Consider the following 23519-nt stretch of genomic DNA (forward strand, 5'->3'; position numbering starts at 1 on the left):
ATGGGCCAAACTGTTCCCCTATTTAACCTGCTCACTCTAAATGCATTTATAAAATACTTTAGGATTCTCCCTAATCTTGTTCACATATTCTTTTTTTGCTCTTATAATTGCTTTCTTAATGTCCCTCAGATTCAGGGTGAGCTTGCCAAATGGATACACAATTAGAGACAGAGAGTGATGGTGGGGGTTTGCTTTTTGGATTGGAGGCCTGTCACCAGTGGTACTCCACAGGGATTGGTTCTGGGTCCTTTTTTGTTTGTCATTTATATTGATGACTTGGGTGAGAAAACAGAAGGCATGGTTAGTAGGCCGGCGGACAACACCACAATTGGCATAGTAGACAGTGAAGCAGCTTTTCTAAAATTACAAAGGGATCTTGATTAAATGAGTCATTGGGCCGAAAAGTGGCAGATGGAGTTCAATCTGGATAAACATAGAACAATACAGAACAGAACAGGCCCTTCGGCCCACGATGTTGTGCCGAACATTTGTCCTAGCTTAAGCACCCATCCATGTACCTATCCAATTGCCGCTTAAAGGTCACCAAAGATTCTGACTCTGCCACTCCCACAGGCAGCGCATTCCATGCCCCCACGACTCGCTGAGTAAAGAACCTACCCCTAACATCTGTCCTATACCTACACAACCTTAATTTAAAGCTATTATCCTCTGTGAGAAGAAATGCACCGTCACCTATTGATATGAACAAGAGTTGAACATAGGGGCTCAGGGAAGAGTGAATGGCCACGATATAAAGGCAATATTTGACTGAGGGTGTCATCGGGACAACCTATATATTTGAGCTGAATGGGAATTAGGTGTAACCTCCCGACTCGTTGGGGTCTTTCAGAGTACAAAGAAAGATGCTTGAGATCAATGGTCGACAGTCTTCTCAGTCCCCGGACATTTCTTCAGGAGATCCTTAGGTTAGTTCCTTAGCACAAACACCTTCAGCTGTTTCATCAATGTCTTTCGCCATCACAAGATCAGAAGTTGGGAGGGTTACTGAAGATCACACAATGTTCAGAACAATGTGCCCCTCACCCCCTCAGCTCCTGAACCAATCTGTGTCCATGTGCAGCAAAACCTGGACAAAATTCAGTCATGTGCTGTTAAAGTGCCTGTGACATTCATACAACAGCACGGACAGATACTGTACATTTCCACAGTTAAAAGAGAAGCTCATTCAGCATCTCAAGCTTGTTACGCACTGATATTTGGAAGCTATTCAGCCCATCGAAATTACTGATCAAGAAGAGGGACAACACATTCAATTCTCCTGCCTGTTCCAAGGAAGAGGTTGGGTCTGGTCAGCACATCGAGCTGTTAAATAGGAGCAGGCAGAGCCCAATCAGGCGCTTGAACCTATTCCATGTAACCAAGCCAGGAGCATGTAGGTGAGACCAATTTAGTTTGGGATTGTAGTCGGCCTGGACTTGTTTGAATCAAAGGTTCTGTTTACGTACTGTATAACTCTATGACTTCCTGTCTTCCTCTAGGGCCACGGATGAATTGCTGCCTCTGGACTTGCTAAAAGCCCTACTACTCATTTTTATCCAAACCTAAATCAGGGTTCTCCGAACGTATTACTCCAACATATTTCTCTGAAGGATGCATGTTGGACCTATACGCTCCCCAGCTCCTTTTTGAATACACCCCCACTGTTCCGCTGTAGACCTACCCATAAGGAGCTGTTCCCAGTCAATTGTGTTCAGATTCTGTCCTATTTTAGTAAAACCTGCCTTCCTTCAATCCAAAACTGCCTTTTGCAGACCATATTTTTTTCTGTGTCCATAACACATTTTCACTGTACGCTGTTGTAGTCACTATCACTAAAATGTTCCCCCGCTGCCACATCGAACACCTGCCTGGCTTCTTTCCCCAGAACCAGATCCAGCACTGCACTCTTCCTTGATGCAAAAAACACCCTCCCCTGGATACTGTTCGAGAAATCTACCCTCTCCAAACATTAACACTATAAGTATCCCACTTTACTTTGGGAAAGTTTGAAATCCCCAAGTATAATTGCCCCACTGTTACCTTTACACACCTCTGTGAATAGCCTACATATTTACTTATCTATTTCCTGCTGAATCTTTGGGAACCTATTATACACTCCCAGTAATGTAGCTGCCCCTGTTACAGTCTGAGGTTTTACCACAAAGACTTGTTTGAGGGCCCCTTCCAAGATATCACCTCACTTTATTGCACTAATTGACTCCTTAATTAATAGTGTTATACCACCACCCTTTTTACACCTTTGTCTAAAGATCCTATATCCTGGAATGCTGAGTTGCCAGTCCAGCCCTTCCCTCTGCCATGTTTCTGTGATGGCAACAACATCATACTTCCATGTGTCAATCCGTGTCTTTAACTCATCAGTCTTCCCGAGTACAGTCCTACCATTAAAGAAAAGACCATTTAGTTTTGCCTTTGTTGCAGCTGCCCATGACTAAAGTTTGTAGTTTAGCAAGAACAAAAAGCAAAGCATGATCCCACAATAATCTAGACAATAATTGGGTAATAGCCTTGTCTACTGCATGTTGCTTCTGCGAGTTGACATTCAGGCACTCCAGTGTTATGTCATCACAGTGTGGAAAGATGCCATTTAGCCCATGAGTTTGCACTGACCCTCCAAAGAACATTCCGCCCAGACCCAACACCAACCTCCACCTCCCCACCCCTATCCCTGTAAACACATATTTACCAAGGCTAATTCACCTAACCTTTATCCCCAAAGCCAGGGAAAACATCCTTCCTGCATCTACCGTGTCAAACACTGTCAGAAATCCATTTGTATGAATTAGATCACCTCTCAGTCCTTTAAAGTCCAGAGAATACAGGTCAAATCTATTTAATCTTCCCTCATAGGACAAACTGTCCATTGCTAGAACTAACTTGGTAAACTTTTGTTGCACTCCCTCTATGGCAAATGTATCTTTCTGTAGGGTACCAAAACTACATGATATTCTAAGTGGGGTCTCACCAAGGCTCCATGGAATTGTCGTAAGGCATCTTTACTCTAATATTCAAATCCTCTTGTAATAAATGCCAAGGTGTCATTTTCCATCAAGAATGTAGAGAAAAGGATAGATAAAAATTAAAACGTTGTACATTCTTACAGGACGAGTGGCCATTTGGCCTATTATGCTTGCATTAGCTCTTTGAAAGAGTTATTTTAATCCTCCCCCAACACCTGGCTCTCCCCTGGAGCCCTGGAAATAATTTCTTTTAATTTTCTTTTAAAAGGCATGCTACAACAAAACTTGGAGGGTTGAACAGATTTCTTTTCAGTCCCATTCCCCAACAGGTGATAAGAAGGGTGGTGGTACTGTCAATTATATAGAAACAGAGTATTCAGCACAGCATCAGAAACAATTCAGCCAGATTTCCTCAATTTACAAATAATAACTAGCTTCTTACAAACAAACCTTACTCAAAGATTATTAACAGAGGGTCTGACCTGTGCAAGTATCGAATTATCTTCCTTGAAAACAAACAAACACACACACACATATATATATACATGCGCGAAACCTCTAGCTCTGAGGAAAACACTATGAACACGGCAGACTATTATCATCTTACACGTACTTTAACCAAGTTGAAATTAAACTCAGGAGAACATTATTCACAGATTGTCCTAAATGCTTTTCTAAAGCCGAAGTCATGTTGCACATAGAGATGTTGAAGATACTGGAGTGTCTTTCTGGATCAGTTGTGACTGGTTGAATTCTTTTTTTCTAGAGACAGTGAGGTAAATTCCTAAATCTTCTTTCCAATCCTGCAGGAGTGGCGATGAGCTCTTTCAATGGAGTTCCTACTCTCATACAGTACTTTGAGAGAATTTCACAGATATGGAGAGAGAACAACGGCTTTTGCTCCTTAAGTAAGTTATCTCAGAATCTCTGACTTTCTTTGTTAAAAATTCACTGGCTTTATTACACTTACAACCTGTGTCTGTGCGTTTGCGTTGTAGATTGGAAGTCTATGCAGTGAGGGTTTCTGCCTCTCCTGTCCTTTCACACAGTGAGTTTCTTCCCATTGAAAGAAAAAATCCTTAACTTCACTTTAACCTTTTTCTAATTACTTTAAATCTGCACCTTCAGGTTACTGACCAGTCTGTTAAGGGAAACAGGTCAATCCCAAACACTGTCCAGGCCCCTTGTAATTTGCCCTCTGTTCTCCTCTGTTCCAAAGACACAGTCCTGACTTGTCCAATCTCTCCTCATCACTAAAATTGTGACAACATTCTTGTAAACCTCCTCTGTACCCTCTCTGGTATGATCACATCCTTCCTGTAATGTGACAAATAGTACTCTTTTCACAGATCCCTAGTTATGGCCTTGCTAGGGGTTTACTCACTGTTTTAACATAATCTCTTTGCTCCTACACTTTCTGCTTAGAGTCAAAGAAAAACATCCTGTCGTTTACATACCTGTCCTATGTTCAGATTCTTATGAGCAAACACTCTGCACTTTTTGCTGTCTTACCATTCATCACCTATTGCTTTGTCTTGCTCATCTTCCCAAATGTTTTATGTGGTTTGACGAATATTTGCCACTTTCTTCCTACTTCACCAGTCTTTTGGTACCTTCCTATGGTCTACAGCTTCCCACCTCTTCATCAATCACTCAACAGGCTCTTTTCTCATTGAAGGCATGTGGCCCTACATTTAAGCCTAAAATGTTAATATAAAAGATATGAAACAGGGATGTGGTACTAAACCCAGTCGAAGCCCCCTGTAATGACGGAGATGAATCACAGAATAAAATCTGCAGATCTGTGGGATGCCTGCAGAGGGCAGTGCTGAGGTTGGTCCTGCATGGACCAGGTACATTGCACCATCATCAGGAGCTTAGAGTTACTGCAGTCACAGGGTATGGGGCAAAGTCACTGGGAATGAAATTTCCGACCAATGGGACAGACCAGTGACCCAGCTTGATGTCCACCTCCACGGTCTCTGGCTGGTTAGAGACTGTGGAGCGGGCCTCAGAAGGCAGGATTAGTCCATAAGACCATTCTCCCATGGGTGTATTCAAAGTGCTACTGAAAAGACTGGTTCACGAATGGGAAGGGGGTAAACGTGGGGTTTGGGCTGCTGCCCAACATTTTGCTGATACATCCCTGGAGGGGATATTGGAGAGGGTGAGGACTTAGAGGGATATACCTTTACCACAAAAGGCGAGGTGGAGGCCCACCAGCCTGACAAAGCAGGCATGGCTGGAGGTGGCTGAGGAGGTGAGTTGCAAATGTGTATTCAACAGGATGTGGATTCCAAGCTTGAAATTGCTGCAGCGACCTCCTGTGTTCTGGCAAAGTGCCTGCCCTACTGGGTACAGCTGGCAACCAAACAGTCAGCAGGCATCTGCCCAGCACAGCTGTAAATCACTGTTTCCCCCATCAGAAATGATAATAAAGCATTCAGGTGCCTTCCTCAACTCATGGGAACATTCACACCACTGTCACAATTGGTAACTTGTACTGTGCAGTGGATGCAGAGCATAAACATGATGTACATGTGGGGTACACTCTGATCTTCACATTGCTCACAGTGGGTGAAGCTACCTTTCTCACAATCCTGACACCAGTGGCAGGGGCAGGTCTTCGGGATTGGCAGGTTAGCAACAGACTGAACCATTACCAAAACTGCAAGCACACTGCAGAACAGGGAGGATTAAAATATCACACCTTAGTCATGCAAGCAACTTGGAGCAGCTCTCTTATTTGGGCATGATATCCATAATTCCTCAGCTAAACCAAAGCACGATGTTTGTTGTAGCCACTGCGTCATATACCAAGCTTCACTAATCACGCTTTTGTTTCCTCCCCCAGGCCAATGGCAGAGGTACAGCAGCTGGTGCTGAAAGGGGCAGCACCTCCTCCTCTTCCTCCAGGTGAAGAACCATCACAGGATTAAGTGTGTCTTCCCCCAGTGCATCAGTCACACATCAAAACAGATGGACCGGAGGGAACAGCACTCCCCACGTTAGCAGTTATTGGTCAAGGAGTCAGTAGTGGTTGTGAATAGTCCCCACTGGGATGGAGGACGGCTCCAGCCACGCTCAACTCACTCAAGATGCTGGGTGGTACAGAGTGGAACAGGAAACAGAGATGCAGGGCATCTGTCAGAGTTCCCCGAAGCCGTACACACCGTTGGCTGAAGGTCCATTCATGTCACATCTCAGTCATATGAGCTCTTCCATTGAAAGAGGGACCACCCTGATGGTGTCACCTTCAGGAACAGGACAGCAACCTCCACAGAATGGATGTAGCATTGACTGTTCCAGCATTGAGTTCTGTGTAAGGGTCACTGAACTCAAAATGTTAACTCTGCCTTCTCTCCACAGATGCTGTCAGACCTGCTGAGTTTCTCAGCAATTTCTGTTTTTTGTTTCTGATTTCCAGCATCCACAATTCTTTACTTTATTGTGTCATGAACGTGTTCTGTACCTTTAAGAGAGTGAAGGAGTGAGAGAGACGGACAGAGTGCTGGAGAATTTACAATGTAACATGTGGTCCAGCAGCTAGAATTAGACCAATCCGTTTAAATTATACCCCCCAAAAATACCAATCAAGTTTGAATTTAGTGTATGGACAATATTAAAAACCAATGACACAATCTGATTCTTTTGGGGGGGGGGGTATAAGACCAGGAATAGTTGAGGGAGAAACTACCAAGCCTCCAGCATGTACAGACTGCCCGAGAAATGACTCTCTTAAAGATATCTTTATCGATCAGTGACCTGTGAAATAGAAATCCCTAAGAAGAAGGAAATCGACAGAGGAAGATACCGAGAGAAGATTCGATAGCTGCCTGGTTTTGAAATTAGAATTTTTTGGGAAATCTTAATCTGGGATTTTATCAGACTAGTATTGTAGAAGGGCAAGGTAAAAGATAGGTTAGAGAAAGGAGTTGTATATAGTTGTTAGTTAGTTATTCTCTGTTATACGTTAAGAAATAAAGTTGTTAATTTTTATTTTAAGTAGTTCTTGGCCTCTTGAATTTTCACAGATTAATGCATGGGATAAATCTTTTCTGTGTTGCTGGTTTAAATTAAGCAGGAGGGTTTACCCTGTGACGTAACTATTTGTTCCATTGCAGTAATGGCTCAGAGATGCATGGAAATGGAGCCAGATCTCCTGCTCTTGGGCTCTGACAGGGCAAAGGGAGGCAAGGCTGAAGGCAATGGGAGATCATCTCATCTGTCCTTCATCAAGGACCAACTCCCCTCGGCTCCTCTGCATTAGCCACATAGACTGTGTCACAGCTCCAAACAGCAAGGCTGTCCTGCACAGATGTAGGCTTGGCAAACTGTACGAGGACTCTAAAGGCCACCATTAGTAAGAGTATGGACATCAGGGGTATCTCATCTACTGGGGCACAAACCCAAGTCAGCTGCCTCCATAGGAGGCTTTAGGAACTCTAACAGGGTAGAGAGAAATGGTAGTAGTATCACCATGGGATTCACTTGGGTGCATCTTCTCTCAACTATTAAGGTCACCAGACAGTCTTTGTGGAAGGCTGCTGGATGAAATGGCATTTGCTGAATTCATGACTGATGAGAGAAGTCCAGAATCCCACAAGAGAGGTATATGAACAGATGAGGCACTTGAGACTGGCTCAGAATGAAAGCACCATGGCAATATGATCTGTTCACAGTGATCACACATGAGCTGTATGTTGATGCAGTGGAAGCCCCCCCTTCCTATTGCGGCTGGAGCCCTGACACCACCTTGAATGACTACATTCTGTCACACCTGTGTGAGAGGAAGGCTTGCCACAGCGGCAAAGCCTACAGCCCTCTCAGCTTCACGTCAAAGCCCTTGTATTCAGAGCAGCAATCACTTGACCAATTAGTTCTATAGATATACAGGAACGAAAGAATGGCTAGAGTAAGATTAGGGCTAATCAAGGACAGTAGTGGGAAGTTGTGCGCGGAGTTCGAGGAGATGGGAGAATCGTTAAATGAATATTTTTCGTCAGTATTCACACTGGAAAAAGACAGTATAGTCAAGGAGAATACTGAGATACAGGCTACTAGACGGGATTGATGTTCACAAGGAGGTGGTGTTAGCAATTCTGGAAAGTGTGAAAATAGTTAAGTCCCCTGGGCCGGATGGGATTTATCCTCGGATTCTCTGGGAAGCCAGGGAAGGAGATTGCAGAGCCTTGGCTTTGATCTCTATGTCATCATTGTCGACAGGAATAGTGCCAGAAGACTGGAGGATAGCAAATGTTGTTCCCTTGTTCAAGAAGGGGAGTAGAGACAACCCTGGTAATTATAGACCTATGAGCCTTACTTCAGTTGTGGGTAAAGTGTCGGAAAATATTATAAGAGATAGGATTTATAATCATCTAGAAAGGCATAAGTTGATTAGGGATAGTTAGCACGGTTTTGTGAAGGGTAGTTCATGTCTCACAAACCTTAGTGAGATCTTTCAGAAGATGACCAAACACGTAGATGAGGGTAAAGCAGTTGATGAGGTGTATATGGATTTCAGTAAGGCATTTGATAACGTTTCCCACAGTCGGTTATTGCACAAAATACGGAGGCATGGGATTGAGGGGGATTTCGCGGTTTGGATCAGAAACTGGCTAACTGAAAGAAGACAGAGGGTGGTGGTGGTCAGAGTAGTAGGCTTGCCCTGCCTGCAACAGTAATAGACTCACCGACTTTAAGGGCATTTAAATGGTCATTGGATAAACATATGGATTCCTGGAGTTCAGTTACTAGTGGTGTACTGCAAAGATCTGTTTTGGGGCTGTTTGTCATTTTTATAAATGACCTGGACGAGAGTGTAGAAGGATGGGTTAGTAAATTTGCAGATGACACTAATGTTGGTGGAGTTGTGAACAGTGCTGAAAGATGTTACATGTTACAGATAAGCTGCAGAGCTGGGCCGAGAGGCGGCAAATGGAGTTTAATGTGGAAAAGTGTGAGGTGATTCACTTTGGAAGGAATAACAGGAATGCAGAGTACTGGGCAACTGGTAAGATTCTTGGCACTGTAGATGAGCAGAGATATCTCGGTGTCCATGTACACAGATCCCTGAAAGTTGCCACCCAGGTTGATAGGGTTGTTAAGAAGGCATATGGTGTGTTGGCTTTTATTGGGAGAGGGATTACGTTCTGGAGCCATGAGGTCACGTTGCAGCTATTCAAAACTCTGGTGTGGCCGCACTTGGAGTATGGCATACAGTTCTGGTCACCGTATTATCGGAAGCATGTGGAAGCTTTGGAAGGGGTTCGGAGGTGATTTACTAGGATGTTGCCTGATATGGAGGGAAGGTCTTATGAAGAAACGGAGGGAATTGAGACTGTTTTTGTTAGAGAGAAAAAGGTTGAGAGGTTACTTAATTGAGACATATAAGATAATCAGCGGGTTAAATGGGTGGACAGTGAGAGCCTTTTCCTCAGATGGTGATGGCTAGCTTTAAATTGAGGGGTGATAAACATAGGACAGATGGCAGAGGTAGTTTCTTTAGTCAGAGGAGTAGGCTTGCCCTGCCTGCAACAGTAATAGACTCACCGACTTTAAGGGCATTTAAATGGTCATTGGATAAACATATGGATGAAAATGGAATAGTGTAGGATAGATGAGCTTCAGATTGGTTCCACAGGTTGGTGCAACATCAAGGGCCAAAGGTCATTTGTTGTGCTATAATGTTCTATGTTCAATGGAATGCTAAGTGGGGGTACCCTGCACACGTCATTTCATCCAGCCTGTTTGAAAATAGGCATATTGAGTAAAATTCGCCCAGACTCCTTTACCAGCACTTTCTGAATCCACAACCTCTACCATCTCAGAGAATGGCAGCAGATGTTTGTACATCACCACTGCAAATTACAGCCCCAGGTACTGCAATCCTGACTTGGAAATATATCGCTGTTCTTCAGTGTCACTGGGTCAAAGACCTCTAACTCCCACCCTAACTGTGTTGTGGGTGTATCCACAATGCGTGGACTGCAGTGTTCAAGAATGTAGCTTACTACTAACTTCTCAAGGTCCTACTAACCTCTCAATTAGGAAGAAAATACTGGCCGAGCTAGTTACATACACAATATGGAGAAAGATTTTAAAAAGGAAGTTAAATTGAACACCTATGAAACGATGGCTCAGCCTCAACGAGAGCACTGCAGATAGTTTTGGGCACTGCACTTCAGGAGGGTGTGACAGCGAGTGCAGAAAACATTCATGTAAATTGTTCCAGGGACAAGGAGCTTCAATGAGGTGGATAGACTGGAGAAAGATGCATTTATTCTCAAGCCGGTAATATCATTAGATGGATGATGACCATATACCCAAAGATGTTTTGTATAGTTGTCCACTAGGTTACAACCTGCTGTACTGTCTTTCTGTGCAGCCCAATGTAACTAAGGCACATGGTCAGAGTAAGGGAGATTTCACCAGAGTGAGATGGAGACAGAGTGAGGCTCTGGAGAATGAGGAGTTGAAGAAAATGAGCATTGGTAAGATTGGGCTGGAGAAATTAATGTAAAGGTTCCCAGATTTGATGGTCTACATTACAAAGTGTTGAAGTAAGTGGCTATAAAGCTCATCAATGCAATGCTGATTATCTTTTAAAATTCTATAGATTCTGGAACCATTCCTACAGTTTGAAAGGTAGCAAGTGTCACCTCACTAATTACGAAGGGAACAAGGGAGAATGTAGGGAACCATAGACCTGTTAGCTGTATATCATCAGTAGAGAAAATGCTAGAATCTATTATAAAGGTGGGGTAAATAGACACTGAGATGCCAATGATCTGATTGAGCATAGTCAGCATGGATTTGCGAATGAGCTATCATGCTTTGTAAATTTTTTTTGAAGCAATTACTAAGAAAATTGATAAAGGAGAGCTGATGGATGTAGGATACCTAGATTTTCAGAATGCTTTTAATAAAGTCCCCCACAAAAGGCTAATTAGAAAAATTAAAGCACATGGCATAGGAGGAAATGTGCTGCCACAGATTAAGGATTGGCTAACAGAATTGATCGATCATTCTCACATTGGCAGGTTGTGACTAGTGAGGTAACATAAGGATCGATATTTGGACCCCAGCTGTTCCCAATATATATCAATGATTTGGAGGTGAGGAACAAACGTAATATTTCCAAGTATGCAGATGATACAAAACTAAATGTGAATATTTGTTGTAAGATGTAAAGCAGCTTCAGGAGATTTACAGGGCTGGAAATAGCAGATGGAATATAACGTGGAAAACATGAGGTCATCCACTTGGTTTTTCTTAAATGGTAAGAGGTTGGGAAGTGTAGATGTACAAAGGGATCTAGGTATCAATAAGTCACTGAAGCCTAACCTGCAAGGACCATAAGCTGTTCGGAAAGCTAATAAAATATTAAACTTTATTACAAAGGGATTTGAGTACAGTAGTAGTGAAGTCTTGCTTCAATTGTATCAGAGCTTGGTTAGACTGCACCCGGAGTATGTATGCAGTTTAGGTCTCTTTATCTCAGGGAAGATAGTATTGTTATGGAAAGAGTGCAATGAAGGTTCACAAGACTTGTTCCCAGGATGGTGGCAACAATTGGATAAATCAGGCAATATTCCCTACATTTTTTATGAAAGAGAGATGATCCCATTGAAACTTACAAATTTTTAAAGTGGCAGGTAGGTTAGATACAATTAAGATATTTTCCCTGGTTGAGGAGACTAGAACTAGTGACACAATTTAAAAATAAGAGGGATTCCAAGGTTCAAGATGAGGCAAATTTCTTTTAGTCAGAGGGTTGTGAACCTTTGGAATTCTCTACCACACAGAACTGTGGAAGCTTAGTTCTTGTGACTGGGCGGGCTGCTCAAAATGGTGAATTTATGATGCATTTACAAAGATTGGACAATAACTGAGGCATGCTGGGAAACTGAGGCAAGCCTTGACCAACATGACTGTGCTAATAAACATGCCACAGAACCCAGACAGGCTGCAGGTACAGACAGTATGTAATTGACCTGGTAGCTGCAGACCACACAATACCACACCCAAATTTGGGTTTGAATAGAGTTGACCGGAATGCCCTCCTCGGGATGATGGGAAACATAGGGGTGGGTACCAGACATAAGGGTGCCTCACACCCATATTTGGAGGGGGCTATATGCCCCCAACACCTCCAGGGATGGATGCATAAGGACCACCCTCCCATCGACATGCCAACGCCTGGTTGGGTTGGATCAGTTCGGGTGATTGAGCCTGATTGATCCATTGTGGACAGTAAGGACCCTCCCAAAAATGCACAAAGACTTTCAGGAATAAGAATGGCTACAGCACCACGCTGAGCAGCAGTAACTCAAGACCAACAACTGTGAAACGGGTACACCCCAAGACCATTGGGAGAAGACCAGACGACCATCACTACATGGATAAAGGCCAAGATCTAAAACATAGAACATAGAACAATACAGCACAGAACAGGCCCTTCGGCCCACGATGTTGTACCGAACATTTGTCCTAGCTTAAGCACCCATCCATGTACCTATCCAATTGCCGCTTATAGGTCACCACTGATTCTGACTGTGCCACTCCCACAGGCAGCGCATTCCATGCCCCCACCACTCTCTGGGTAAAGAACCTACCCCTGATATCTCCCCTATACCTTCCACCCTTCACCTTAAATTTATGTCCCCTTGTAACACTCTGTTGTACCCGGGGAAAAAGTCTCTGACTGTCTACTCTCTCTGTTCCTCTGATCATCTTATAAACCTCTATCAAGTCACCCCTCATCCTTCGCCGTTCCAATGAGAAAAGGCCTAGCACTCTCAACCTATCCTCGTACGACCTATTCTCCATTCCAGGCAAACATCAGGCAGTCCATTCAACCTTGTGGCATATTGAGGCCTTTACATGGCCAGAGCTTCATTCCAACCCTGTCATCATTTTATTCGCAAGAGAGGGCAGCTGAGGAAGTAAGGTGGTGGCATAGTAGTTATGCCATTGGGCTAGTCATTTAGAGCCCTGAAAAATACTCTGGGGATGTGGGTTTGAAATCCCCCCCCCCCATGCCAGATATTGAAATTTGTATCTGGAATTAAAAGTAAACATAATGGCGAACATGTAACCACTGTTGATTGTCATAAAAATCCACCTTTTGTGACAGAAATCTGCTGTCCTTACCTGGTCTGGTCTATGGGTAACTCCAGACCCACAGTATTATGGTTGATTTTTAACTGTCTTCTGAAATAGTCAAGCAAGCCACTCAAGGGCAATTAGGCATGGGAAATAAATGTTGGCCTAAGGCAGTGATACCCACATCCCATGACTGAACAAAATGAATTAATGCCTCCTGACTTTCCGCATAAGCCTACCATGGGGAATCTTATCAAATGCCTTACTAAAATCCATGTACACTACATCCACTGCTCTACCCTCATCCACATGCTTGGTCACCTCCTCAAAGAATTCAATAAGACTTGTAAGGCAAGACCTACCCCTCGTTGTTCTCACAAACTTTGAACACCTACCCCTCACAAATCCGTGCTGGCTGTCCCTAATCAAGCAGTGTCTTTCCAGATACTCATAAATCCTATCCCTCAGTATCCTTTCCATTACTTTGCCTACCACGAAGTAAGACTAACTGGCCTGTAATTCCTGGGGTTATCCCTATTCCCTTTTTTTGTACAGGGGCACAACATTCGCCACTCTCCAGTCCCCTGGTACCACCCCCATTGACAGTGAAAATCTAGTGTGGTGGTATCTGATCATCCAGAGTTAAGTTAAAGCACAAGATAGATTTGTAGTGTAAATCATTAGTTTATTGTGTATTTTGTTGTTATAGTATTAATTGTGTTCAATAAATGAATATTATTGTTTATTGAGTCGACTCACAGTTGCTTTGCGAGATAGAAGAGTTAAAATACACTTTGTGGTAAATGCTTAAGGTAGACATTGATAGATTTCAGATTACCAGTGGCACAGAGGGTTTTGGGGATGGGGTGGGTAAAGGCATTGAAGTGTTCATGATTGGTTTGAATGATTGGGTAGGCTTGATGGTTGAATGGCTGACTCCTGTTCTCATGTTCCTATGTGAATGAGAGCTCCATGCCAGACTGAGGCTCCTGAGCCACATTAGCCATCGCTTAAAACATAATTAACCAACAAGACACAAACCGCCATCTCTAAAGAGGGAGTCTGCCAAGAATATTTCCAGTCGCTCAGGGCACAATGGGGTGGGAGATTTTTCCATTTCTTAGCTTCCACAGGATCAAGGCACTAAAAGGTGGGACAGAATAGTGAATGTTATATCATAGGTGCCCTTTCTCATAGCCACCAATCCAGGAACAATCAGGGTGTGAAAGAGTTAATTAATGGCTAGAGCTAACAGAAAAGTCACTACGTTACTCCTTGCCCCAAAGACCCAGGGATTATCTTTCCAATGCTCACCTTGCCTGCCTGCTGTGGATGTAATGAAGGCTGTAACTCAACACCAAGGGGCCACGATCGACTGCTAGGGAACAAAGGGAAAATGAGCTACCACTAAGTAATTTGAAGCTTTTAACTCAGAGAGACAGAATGAGACACAAAGGGAGAGATAGAGAGAAAGCAAACATGAACACCCTTCTGTTGACAAGAAAGAACAGAGAGATGAGCAGGATCCCAATCCTCAAGCACAGGATATCATAGTGCAAGCTGTGATATGGGTTTGTTCAGGAGGACTTTCAGCTCAACTTGCTTTTTGTATTCATTTATTTGAGCTATCTTCTCTTCTTTGCCTTGGGTATTACAGCAGTTACAAATTGAGAGTTGCCCAGCTTGATACTAAAACCATGTCTGCCATGTTTGAAAGGCTGCATTATTACAGGATATTAATGTTACATATCACAACGGGTAAATCACAAGAGCTGTTTGACTGCATTGAATATTGACTTCGATGTTATAGTGAAGAAAGAGTATGCAAAATTCAGCTGCTCCAAGTACATCGAAAGGCAAACAGAAGAATTCCAAGTACAACCTCAACAATTGGACCTTGTAATGAACTGTACAAAAGCAACAAGCCCTGGAGATAACAACGCGAAAGAGTGAGTACCTGCCATATTCTGAGCAACAGGCAAAAGGAAATATATTACACAAGGGTAAAGATTAGGCATGTGTTTCTAAGAGCAGGATCAAAATCCAAACAAATTTGATTAAGTATTTAGAGACAAATTGTGTGCTAAGGATTGGCAGATTTTACCTAGCATGAGCAGTGAATGGTAATCAAATGTGTTAAGTGCTCCAGTTTCTTTCCACAATCCAAAGACGTGCAGGTTAGGTGAATTGGCCACGCTAAATTGCCCATTGTGTTCAGGCATGTGTAGGTTAGGTGCATTAGTCAGGGGTAAATACAGAGTAACGGGGAATGGGTTTGGGTGGGATACTGAAGTTCGGTGTGGATTTGTTGGGCCGAAAGGCCTGTTTCCACACTGTAGGGATTCTATGATTCTCAAGTGCTCAATCACAAACAAATATGGTTTAATAACACGCTCCTTAAAGCAAGGGAATGCCTGCAAGGGCAACAAAGAGGAGCTTGGAGAGGTACGTTTTCAGCTGCATAAAATTAAAATAGGACTTAGTTAACAACATACTTTGTGATAGTTTAGCAACAAATCCGATGAACTAACTGCCATTTGGCTACTGCAACTGCTCCAGTAAGCCTTTCTCTGTGATAGTATAGCACCTCTTCCTCTCCATTTGCTCAACCCTTGCAAAATTCAGGCACCAAGCTGAAGAAACTGTTTGTAATTGGCGGCCGAATGGTGGCTGAATGTTGAATTTCTCCACCTCTTACCACCACTAGCTCCTTGTACATCTTCCTCCTGTCCTGTGCAATAACTACACTTCTCAAATAAATGTGGTCCTGCTTCCTCATAATCCTTTCTTGTCCTTTATAAACCTATCTTGATGAAGCTCATTAGTATGTTTTCCTATATTAAACATGTTATATAAATGCAAGCTGTAGTTTTTGCCATATGGGAGATTTAAATAATATCTGATTAGCCCACAACTGTCTGCATATTTTATATTTCCATTTATTGTTATTTCAATGATAAACCTACTGGCTGAGGAGGATGGGTGCCCATTCTATGTAAGGAAGTGATTATTGTTATGCTGCTGTTAGTGTGTGGTTGGGATCCCACTATTCTTATGGGTCCAGGTGCCACATCCCAAGGCAGCTTGCTCTCAGAGCCTGGACACCACCCTGCATTGCAAAGGCACTGCCATCATCTTATTTATGCAGCATCAGGTGGTGGAGAAAGGTTACACCCGAAACGTCGACTTCTCCACCTCCTGATCCTGCCTGGCTTGCTGTGTTTTTCCAGCCCAGCCTCCTGCTTCTACAGTTTTTTGTCTCTAACATCTTATTTATGCCAATTGGACTCTCAATTATCTGCCCTCTACTATACTACAGCTACAACTCAGCTTTCTTCACTCTGAGCCCACAAGGTGCAGGTTCCAATCTACAATTCAAACGTATAATCCAAGTAGGCACATTGCCAGAGACACTACCTTTTGGTTCAGTTGTTTATAAATGTTTATTCTGGAGATTCAGGTGGATATTGAAGATGTCAAGGCACTATTTGAAATAGAAAAAAACTTGACTTGGTGTATTGGTCAACGCTCCTTCCTCCATGAACAATATCACTCGTTCGCATCATCTACAGTAATGAAACAGGATAGCTCCCACATCTTGGAGAAACGCAGCAGGTCATGCAAACCAGTCCTGAAGAAGAATTAGTGGATTCAAAACAGTAATTCTGCTTTCTCTCCACAGATGCATCCAGACCTGCTGTGTTCTTCCAGCAGTTTCTATTGTTTTGTTTTTCAGATTTCCAGCGTCTACAATTCTTTGATTTATTTTGCCTTTCACTTCTTCCACTGCTGTCGGAGAACTTCAGCAGAGTTCCTTTCGTTAAACACATCATGCCAGATAGTCTTTGCATTGACAAAGAATTGGTGAAAATTCACAGCCCACTAACTCCATGCCACAACTGAAGTGAAATAAGTGAAATGGCTGGATTGAGGATGGCTCGAATCCATCAGTGTTGACTTTAATGAGCTCTGAACAAGTAAATGCTATCTTTTTCTACATTATTTTGATTTGGAGGTGCCAGTGTTGGACTGGGGTGGATAAAGTCAAAAATCACACAACATCAGGATATAGTCCAACAGGTTTATTTGTAAGCACGAGCTTTCAGAGCGCTGCTGATTCATCAGGTGGTTGTGGAGCAGAATCATAAGACTTTATAGCAACACGATTGCAGTGTCATGGAATGTAATATCAGGCAACCACCTGATGAAGGAGCGGCGCTCTGAAAGCTAGTGCTTCCAAATAAACCTGTTGGACTATAACCTGGTGTTGTTCGATTTATAACCTTGTACACCCCAGTCCAACACCGGCATCTCCAAATTGTGAAAGATTTTGCTAACCAAAGGATATGGATAGAAAGCGTTTTGCTAAAGAACTCCAGGAGATCTGAGAAAACATGCTATCGCAATGAGCTGTTGTGATCAGGAATTGTGCTACATAACAGGGTGCTGGAAACAGATTGAATAAATAATTGGTAAGTTGAAATCTGCTGTCTGAAGAACAATGGAGAGAGAGTGATGGAGAACTCTTTCAATAAGCTAACCACAGCCACAAAGGGCCGAATGACCTCCTTTTATGCTGTAAGATTCTTATAAGGAAACAAGAAATAAAAATACTTAACCTACTGGCATTTACCATTGCATGACAGAATAAAATACCCCATGGGAATAATTCTCCCTGCGAATTCAACCTATCCAGTAAATGGGGAGAGGCAAATGACAACAACCTACTGTCCACGTCTTACAGATCACACAACTCCCAGCTGTTGGAGGGATTGGGTGACCAGTAATGAAGGAAACAGGGAGCAGCTCCATAAGAAATGAGAATCCCACTGGATGGGACATCTGGCTGTGACCTAGGCATTGAATCCGGAAACGACAAAGATACACACATTTCAGTTGGACTTGCAAAGTCTTTTTCATTAACTATTGTGGTACACCTAAAAACGGGTGCGATTATGTATTCTATACCAACCATTCTAGTGGAAATGATGCAATGTATCATGTGATTCAGACTAAGTTTGTTATGAGGAAGCTATCACCTTAGTGTACAAATTCTCCAACTGTGTAATGCTGCAAACAACTTCTCCAACCCTTAATAAGTGAACCTACAAATGTTTGTGCTAACCAATCCCTTATGTATGGTTACTTGATGTTGCAATACTAAGTAAGCAAGAGAAGCAAAACACATCAGTATCCAGGGGCTGGTGCCAACGTTGTACCACAAACTAGTCAAGCAACAGCCTGACAGAATCATACATAAATGCCAATAAATCAGGTTCTCCGATAATCTTTCCACCACCTACAAGACATGAATATGATGGAATAGTCTCTATTGTCTGGATATGTTCACCTTTAGCAACACATGAAGCTCAAAGCCATCTAAGACAATGTGATGATGGATAATCTTAATCAGCACCTCATCAAACAACCTTTAGCATTGACTCCCTTCATCACTGGTGCACTGTAAATTCAGTCTACTCTATCTACAAACTGCCTTGCTGCAACTGATTGAGACACTTCTTTCAGCAGTTCCCAAACCTGGGACCACTCACAAGGCCAAGGGCAGCAAATGCATGGGAACACAGCACTTAGAAGTTTCCTTCCACTTTACACATCATGTTGACTTGGAACTACATCATAGTTCCTTCATTGGCACTGTGTGAAAATTCTGGAATATGGGCTACAGCAACTAAAGAAAGACACTTATTACCATCTTCTCAAGGGATGGACAACATATGACATCGCACGCTTGAAGAATGACAAAAAGTAATTCAACATTCCATTTCTCTATAGTTACTGTCTGGTTGGATATTAATTTTTTATGTAAGTGCCTCCCTGAATTATTAATGTGGTATAATTTCTAACTTAGTACAGTTGGATGGTGCAACGCTATCTTCTTTTGACAATATAGTGTTGAACACATCCAAAGATCTACATTAAACATTTGCTTGCTTGCTATGAGCATGTGCAAGTAAGTGACCTCTGGATAGCATTTACCTACTTAGACAATGAGAGATTGCTACCTGGTCTGGCTTGAATATTTTGTTTTAGATATTCTTTCAGGTGCAATGATGTAAGTCACTCATGCACGCAGTTTTAGAGTGTTACATGAAAATAAACAGTAGAGCTGTAATGAGATCAGAGTCAAAAACATGTGGCACTGGAAAAGCACAGCTGGTCAGGCAGCATCCCAGGAGCAGGACGGTTGATGTTTTGGGCATAAGCCCTTCATCAGGAATGTGATCTGAACTGGATGTTCATTTCCTTTCTCCATGTGCCTCTCCAGTCTTCTCAAAGTCAGTCTGAGCAAATATCAGATACTAATCACTCAGTTCATTTATTTCAGGACAAAAATTATACTTTTAGCATCAGCCTTACTTAGTTCTCAATACACTTAGTCATTGCAAAAAAAAACAAAAATAAAAGAGGTACTACACTTGAACCAGTGTTCAATAACTGCAGCTGTGGAGGGGTGACTTTAAACTCGATAGAATGCGGAAGGATTCTCGAACAGGGATATGGAAGCTTATAAAGCAAAAGTATATAAGTAGATTGCAGGGTAGTTGTTATGGTAATGATGTCCAGAGTGGGAGAGAAAGGGACAAGGTGGTCAACTATTTTTAAAAAGCATTAAATAGAGTGAAGGGAGGAAATATGATAAAAAGGCAAAATAAATGGCTCCTAAATTCATATAGTACATGGGGGAATAAATGAATTAAAGGCACAAGAGATGAATGGGTATGATCTTATAGCCATTACAGAGGCACAGTTACAAGGAAATCAAAGCTGTGAACTAAATATTCAGGAACATGTGGCTTTTCAGAAGAAGCAGAAAGGAAAGGTGGTGGGGTAACATTATTAGTATGAGATAGAACATGAAAGTTTACAACAAATGGTCTTGAAATGAGAGATGTAGAAACTATATGGGTGGGTATAAGAAATAAGGGGAAGATGACGCTGGTGGGAGCAGTAGGTCAATGAATAAATAAGGAGATAAGTAGGGTATGTAAAAAAGGCAGGACATTAATCAGGGGTGAGTTTAACCTTTATTACATCAAGTGGTAGAGGCAGGCACAGGGAAAAATTCATAAAATATACCCACAACAGTTTCCTCAAAAATATGTTGTAGATCAGACTATTTTGGACCTAGTAATCTTTAATTAGCCAAGTTTAATAAGTAGTCTTAAAGAAAAAGATTTCCTAGGTATCAGTGATCATAGTAGAATTTAGTATTGAGTTGAGAGTGAACAGCTTGGGTTGAAACAATTGTGTTAAATTTAAATTAGTGCAATTTCTAATGAATAAGGGTAGAGTTAGCTGGAGTGGACCAAGAAAGGGGTTTTGCAGAAATGATGGTTGGGGAACAATGGAAGATGTTTTAAGAAAATAGTTCGTAACACACAACAAAGATACAGCTGAGTGAGGAAGGAGGATTCTAGGAAAGGGATAAACCAACCATGGCTAACAAAGGAAGTTATATATAACATCATATTGAAAGAATAAAACACATAATGTGACAATATTAGTCATAAGAGAAAAGATTAGGAAAGTTTTGAAAACCAACAAATGATAGCCAAAAAATAAATGGAGGGGTAAAATAAATTTTGAAAGAAGACTAGCAAGTAATATAAAAACAGACAATAAGTTTGAATAGATGCTTGTAAATGGTAAGATTCACAATAGCAGGAGAATGTGGCCTTGTGGAATGCTCCTCCTGCAATATTTGGGAAATCAGTGACACTTCCACTGTCCGTGGTGACCATGTATGCAAGAAGTGCGTTCAGCTGCAGATCCTGATCGACTACAGGGGGCGGCTAGAGCTGGAGATGGACTCACTATGGAGCATCCATGAGGCTCAGAATGTTGTGGATAGCAGAGTTAGTGAGTTGGACAGACCACAGGTAAGGATTACACAGGCAGAAAAGTGTTGGGTGACCATCAGAAAGTAAAGTAAGTGTGAGCAGGCAGTCCTCTGTGGCTATTCACTTCTCAAACAGATAGACCATGTTAGATACTATTTGGGTTGGGGAATGGCCTCTCAGGGGAAAGCAGCAATAGCCATGTGTGTGGCACCATGGTTAGCTCTGCTGCACAGCAGGGGAGAGCTTTAGTGATTGGGAACTCGATTGTAAAGGGAACTGACAGGCAGTTTTGTGACAGCAAACAAGATTCTCAAATGGTACATTGTCTCTCTGGTGCCAGGGTCAGGGATGGTTAAGAGCAACTGCAGAGCAGAAGGAAAAGGGGGAACAGCAGGCAGTTGTGGTACATGTTGGTATCAATAATGTGGGAAAACATTAATGAGGCTGTGCAACAGGAATTGAGAGAGTTACGTAGTAGATTAAAGAGGAAGACTACTGAGATTGTAACATCCAAATTACTTCCAGTGCAATGTGCTACTGTGTATAGGAATAGGAAGATAGCATAGATTAATATTTAGTGAAAGGAATAGAGTAGGAAGGAGGCTTTAAATTTTTGGATCATTAGGACAGCTTCTGGGGTGAGTGGCACTTGTACAAGCAGGATGGGTTGCACTTGAACCTGCTTGGGTCCAATAATCTTGCTGGGAGGTTTGCTCTTGCTTTTGTCCCCCATCCCCTGTCCCCTAATTGTGGCAGGGGATGGGGGGCACACCAGATGTAAAGGGTGGGTCCAAACAGAGTGCGAGGACAGTTCAGTAAGTGGAGAAGACACACGGGTGATTCAGAAAGCTAAACTGAATCTATGTTAATACAAAGGTGAGGAATACTTTCCTCTCAGAATGTAGTGAACCTGTGGAATTTATTTTTTTTTAACCACAGAGGACTGTAGAGGGTAGGTCACTAAGTATATTCAAGACTGAATTAGACAGAATCCAGGGTTTGGGGGAAAGTAGAATTGACGACTATCAGGTAATCATGATCTCATTGCATTGCAGTGCAGACAGATGGGCTGAATGGCCGACCCCTGCTCCCGTATCTAATGGAAAATGTTTTGTGTAATGAGGAAAATTACCATAACATTGGAGAAGTCTCTGGTAGCAGAACAACTCTTCGCTATACTCAGTAGGATTTTGGTTTAGTATTGCCAGTAGATTCAGACAGCAGTGTATTTCCACAAGGTCTATTTATCTGGCTGGGCTAAATTATTTGCTACAAAAAATATGGCAAACAAGATATTATCTGTGTTCCCATTATCTGTAAAACTCATCTGGCTCACTAGTCTCCTTTAAGGAAGAAAAACCACCTAGCCCTTACTTAGTCTTGTTTACATGCAAGTCCAGGCCCACAGCATTGTGGTTCATATTATTGAATGGTTAGCTAGATCAAGTCTGACAAAAGAAAGGAACTCCCTTTGTAACAGCATTTTGGGTCTACCTACACCATATGGAGCTGATAATGAAGGAAGCTGACCACCACTTTGTCCAGGTTAATTAAGAATGGGCGATGCCCACATCTCATGAATGAAGGAAAAGCATCACCCACAAGCAATGTGCCCAATACTAACTACCATTGATCTCAGACATGTTTAAGGCTGACACTCCATTCAGTACTAAGGGTCTGCTACAGGTGATGTCCTTTCAAATAAGTGAGACCTGCCTTCCCTCTCAAGGGGATGGAAAAGATCCAATGGTAGGATTTTGAGGAAGTACAGAAGCATGCTCCCCCATGTCCTGGCCAACATTTTAACCTCAATCATCATCAGCAAACACAGATTAGTTAGTCATTACTACATTGCAGTTTGTGGGATCTCAAGAATAAGATTAGCAACTGCATTCCCCACATTACAGTACAAAAATGCTTAATTAGCCATGAAGAGCCCTGGGTCAGGAACGGTGCAATTGAAACACTAATCTTTTGTCTTTTGTGACATGGCTTGTTGTTGTGATTCTGTCCTTCTGCATCTCTCTTCAGATGTTCGAGAGGGACGATGAGCAGGCTGATGCTGGCCAAGTTGAAGGTTCAAGTTACAGCACCAACAAGGAGATATCAGAAAGTGGTGTTCCAGCTCAGCAAAAGAACACTGAATGCATCATCTGCTACTCCACCCACAACCTTTCTGACAGGTTACCTCGGAAACTCTACTGTGGGCACACCTTCTGCCAGGCCTGCATTCGGAGACTGGACATCATGCTGAATGAGCAGCGGTGGATCCCCTGTCCCCAGTGCCGCCAGAATACTCCATGTCCACGTGGTGGAGTCGTCATGCTTGAATTGGACCTTGCCATCTTTTTGGCCCTTAAAACAGAAATAGAGTCTGCAAAAACAGCAGTGAGACAGGACAACGAGTCACAACATAAAGTGAAAGCCAAAGATCATCGTAACTCACAGCCAATCACTGAGCAGCCTGCAGTCCTGTGTCAAGGCACCCCACAAGAGCTGCAGTTTCCCAGAAGAACTGGCTGTGCTTGGTGTGCCTGCTGCTGCTGCTGCTGTGTCTAATAGGATTCTG

At 42.6% G+C, this 23519-nt stretch overlaps 1 protein-coding gene across 1 annotated transcript; it reads left to right on the plus strand.

The window, feature by feature from the left end:
- Positions 1–3798: 3798 nt before the first annotated feature.
- On the plus strand, positions 3799–23509 carry LOC122564600 (RING finger protein 224-like). The gene is made up of 2 exons (XM_043719689.1): positions 3799–3889; positions 22982–23509. Exon 2 carries the CDS (start codon positions 22982–22984, stop codon positions 23507–23509), a length of 528 nt encoding a protein of 175 aa, XP_043575624.1. The 5' UTR covers positions 3799–3889.
- The last annotated feature ends 10 nt before the right edge of the window (positions 23510–23519 follow it).

This window comes from Chiloscyllium plagiosum, chromosome 30 (assembly GCF_004010195.1).
Source record: "Chiloscyllium plagiosum isolate BGI_BamShark_2017 chromosome 30, ASM401019v2, whole genome shotgun sequence".
NCBI lineage: Eukaryota > Metazoa > Chordata > Chondrichthyes > Orectolobiformes > Hemiscylliidae > Chiloscyllium > Chiloscyllium plagiosum.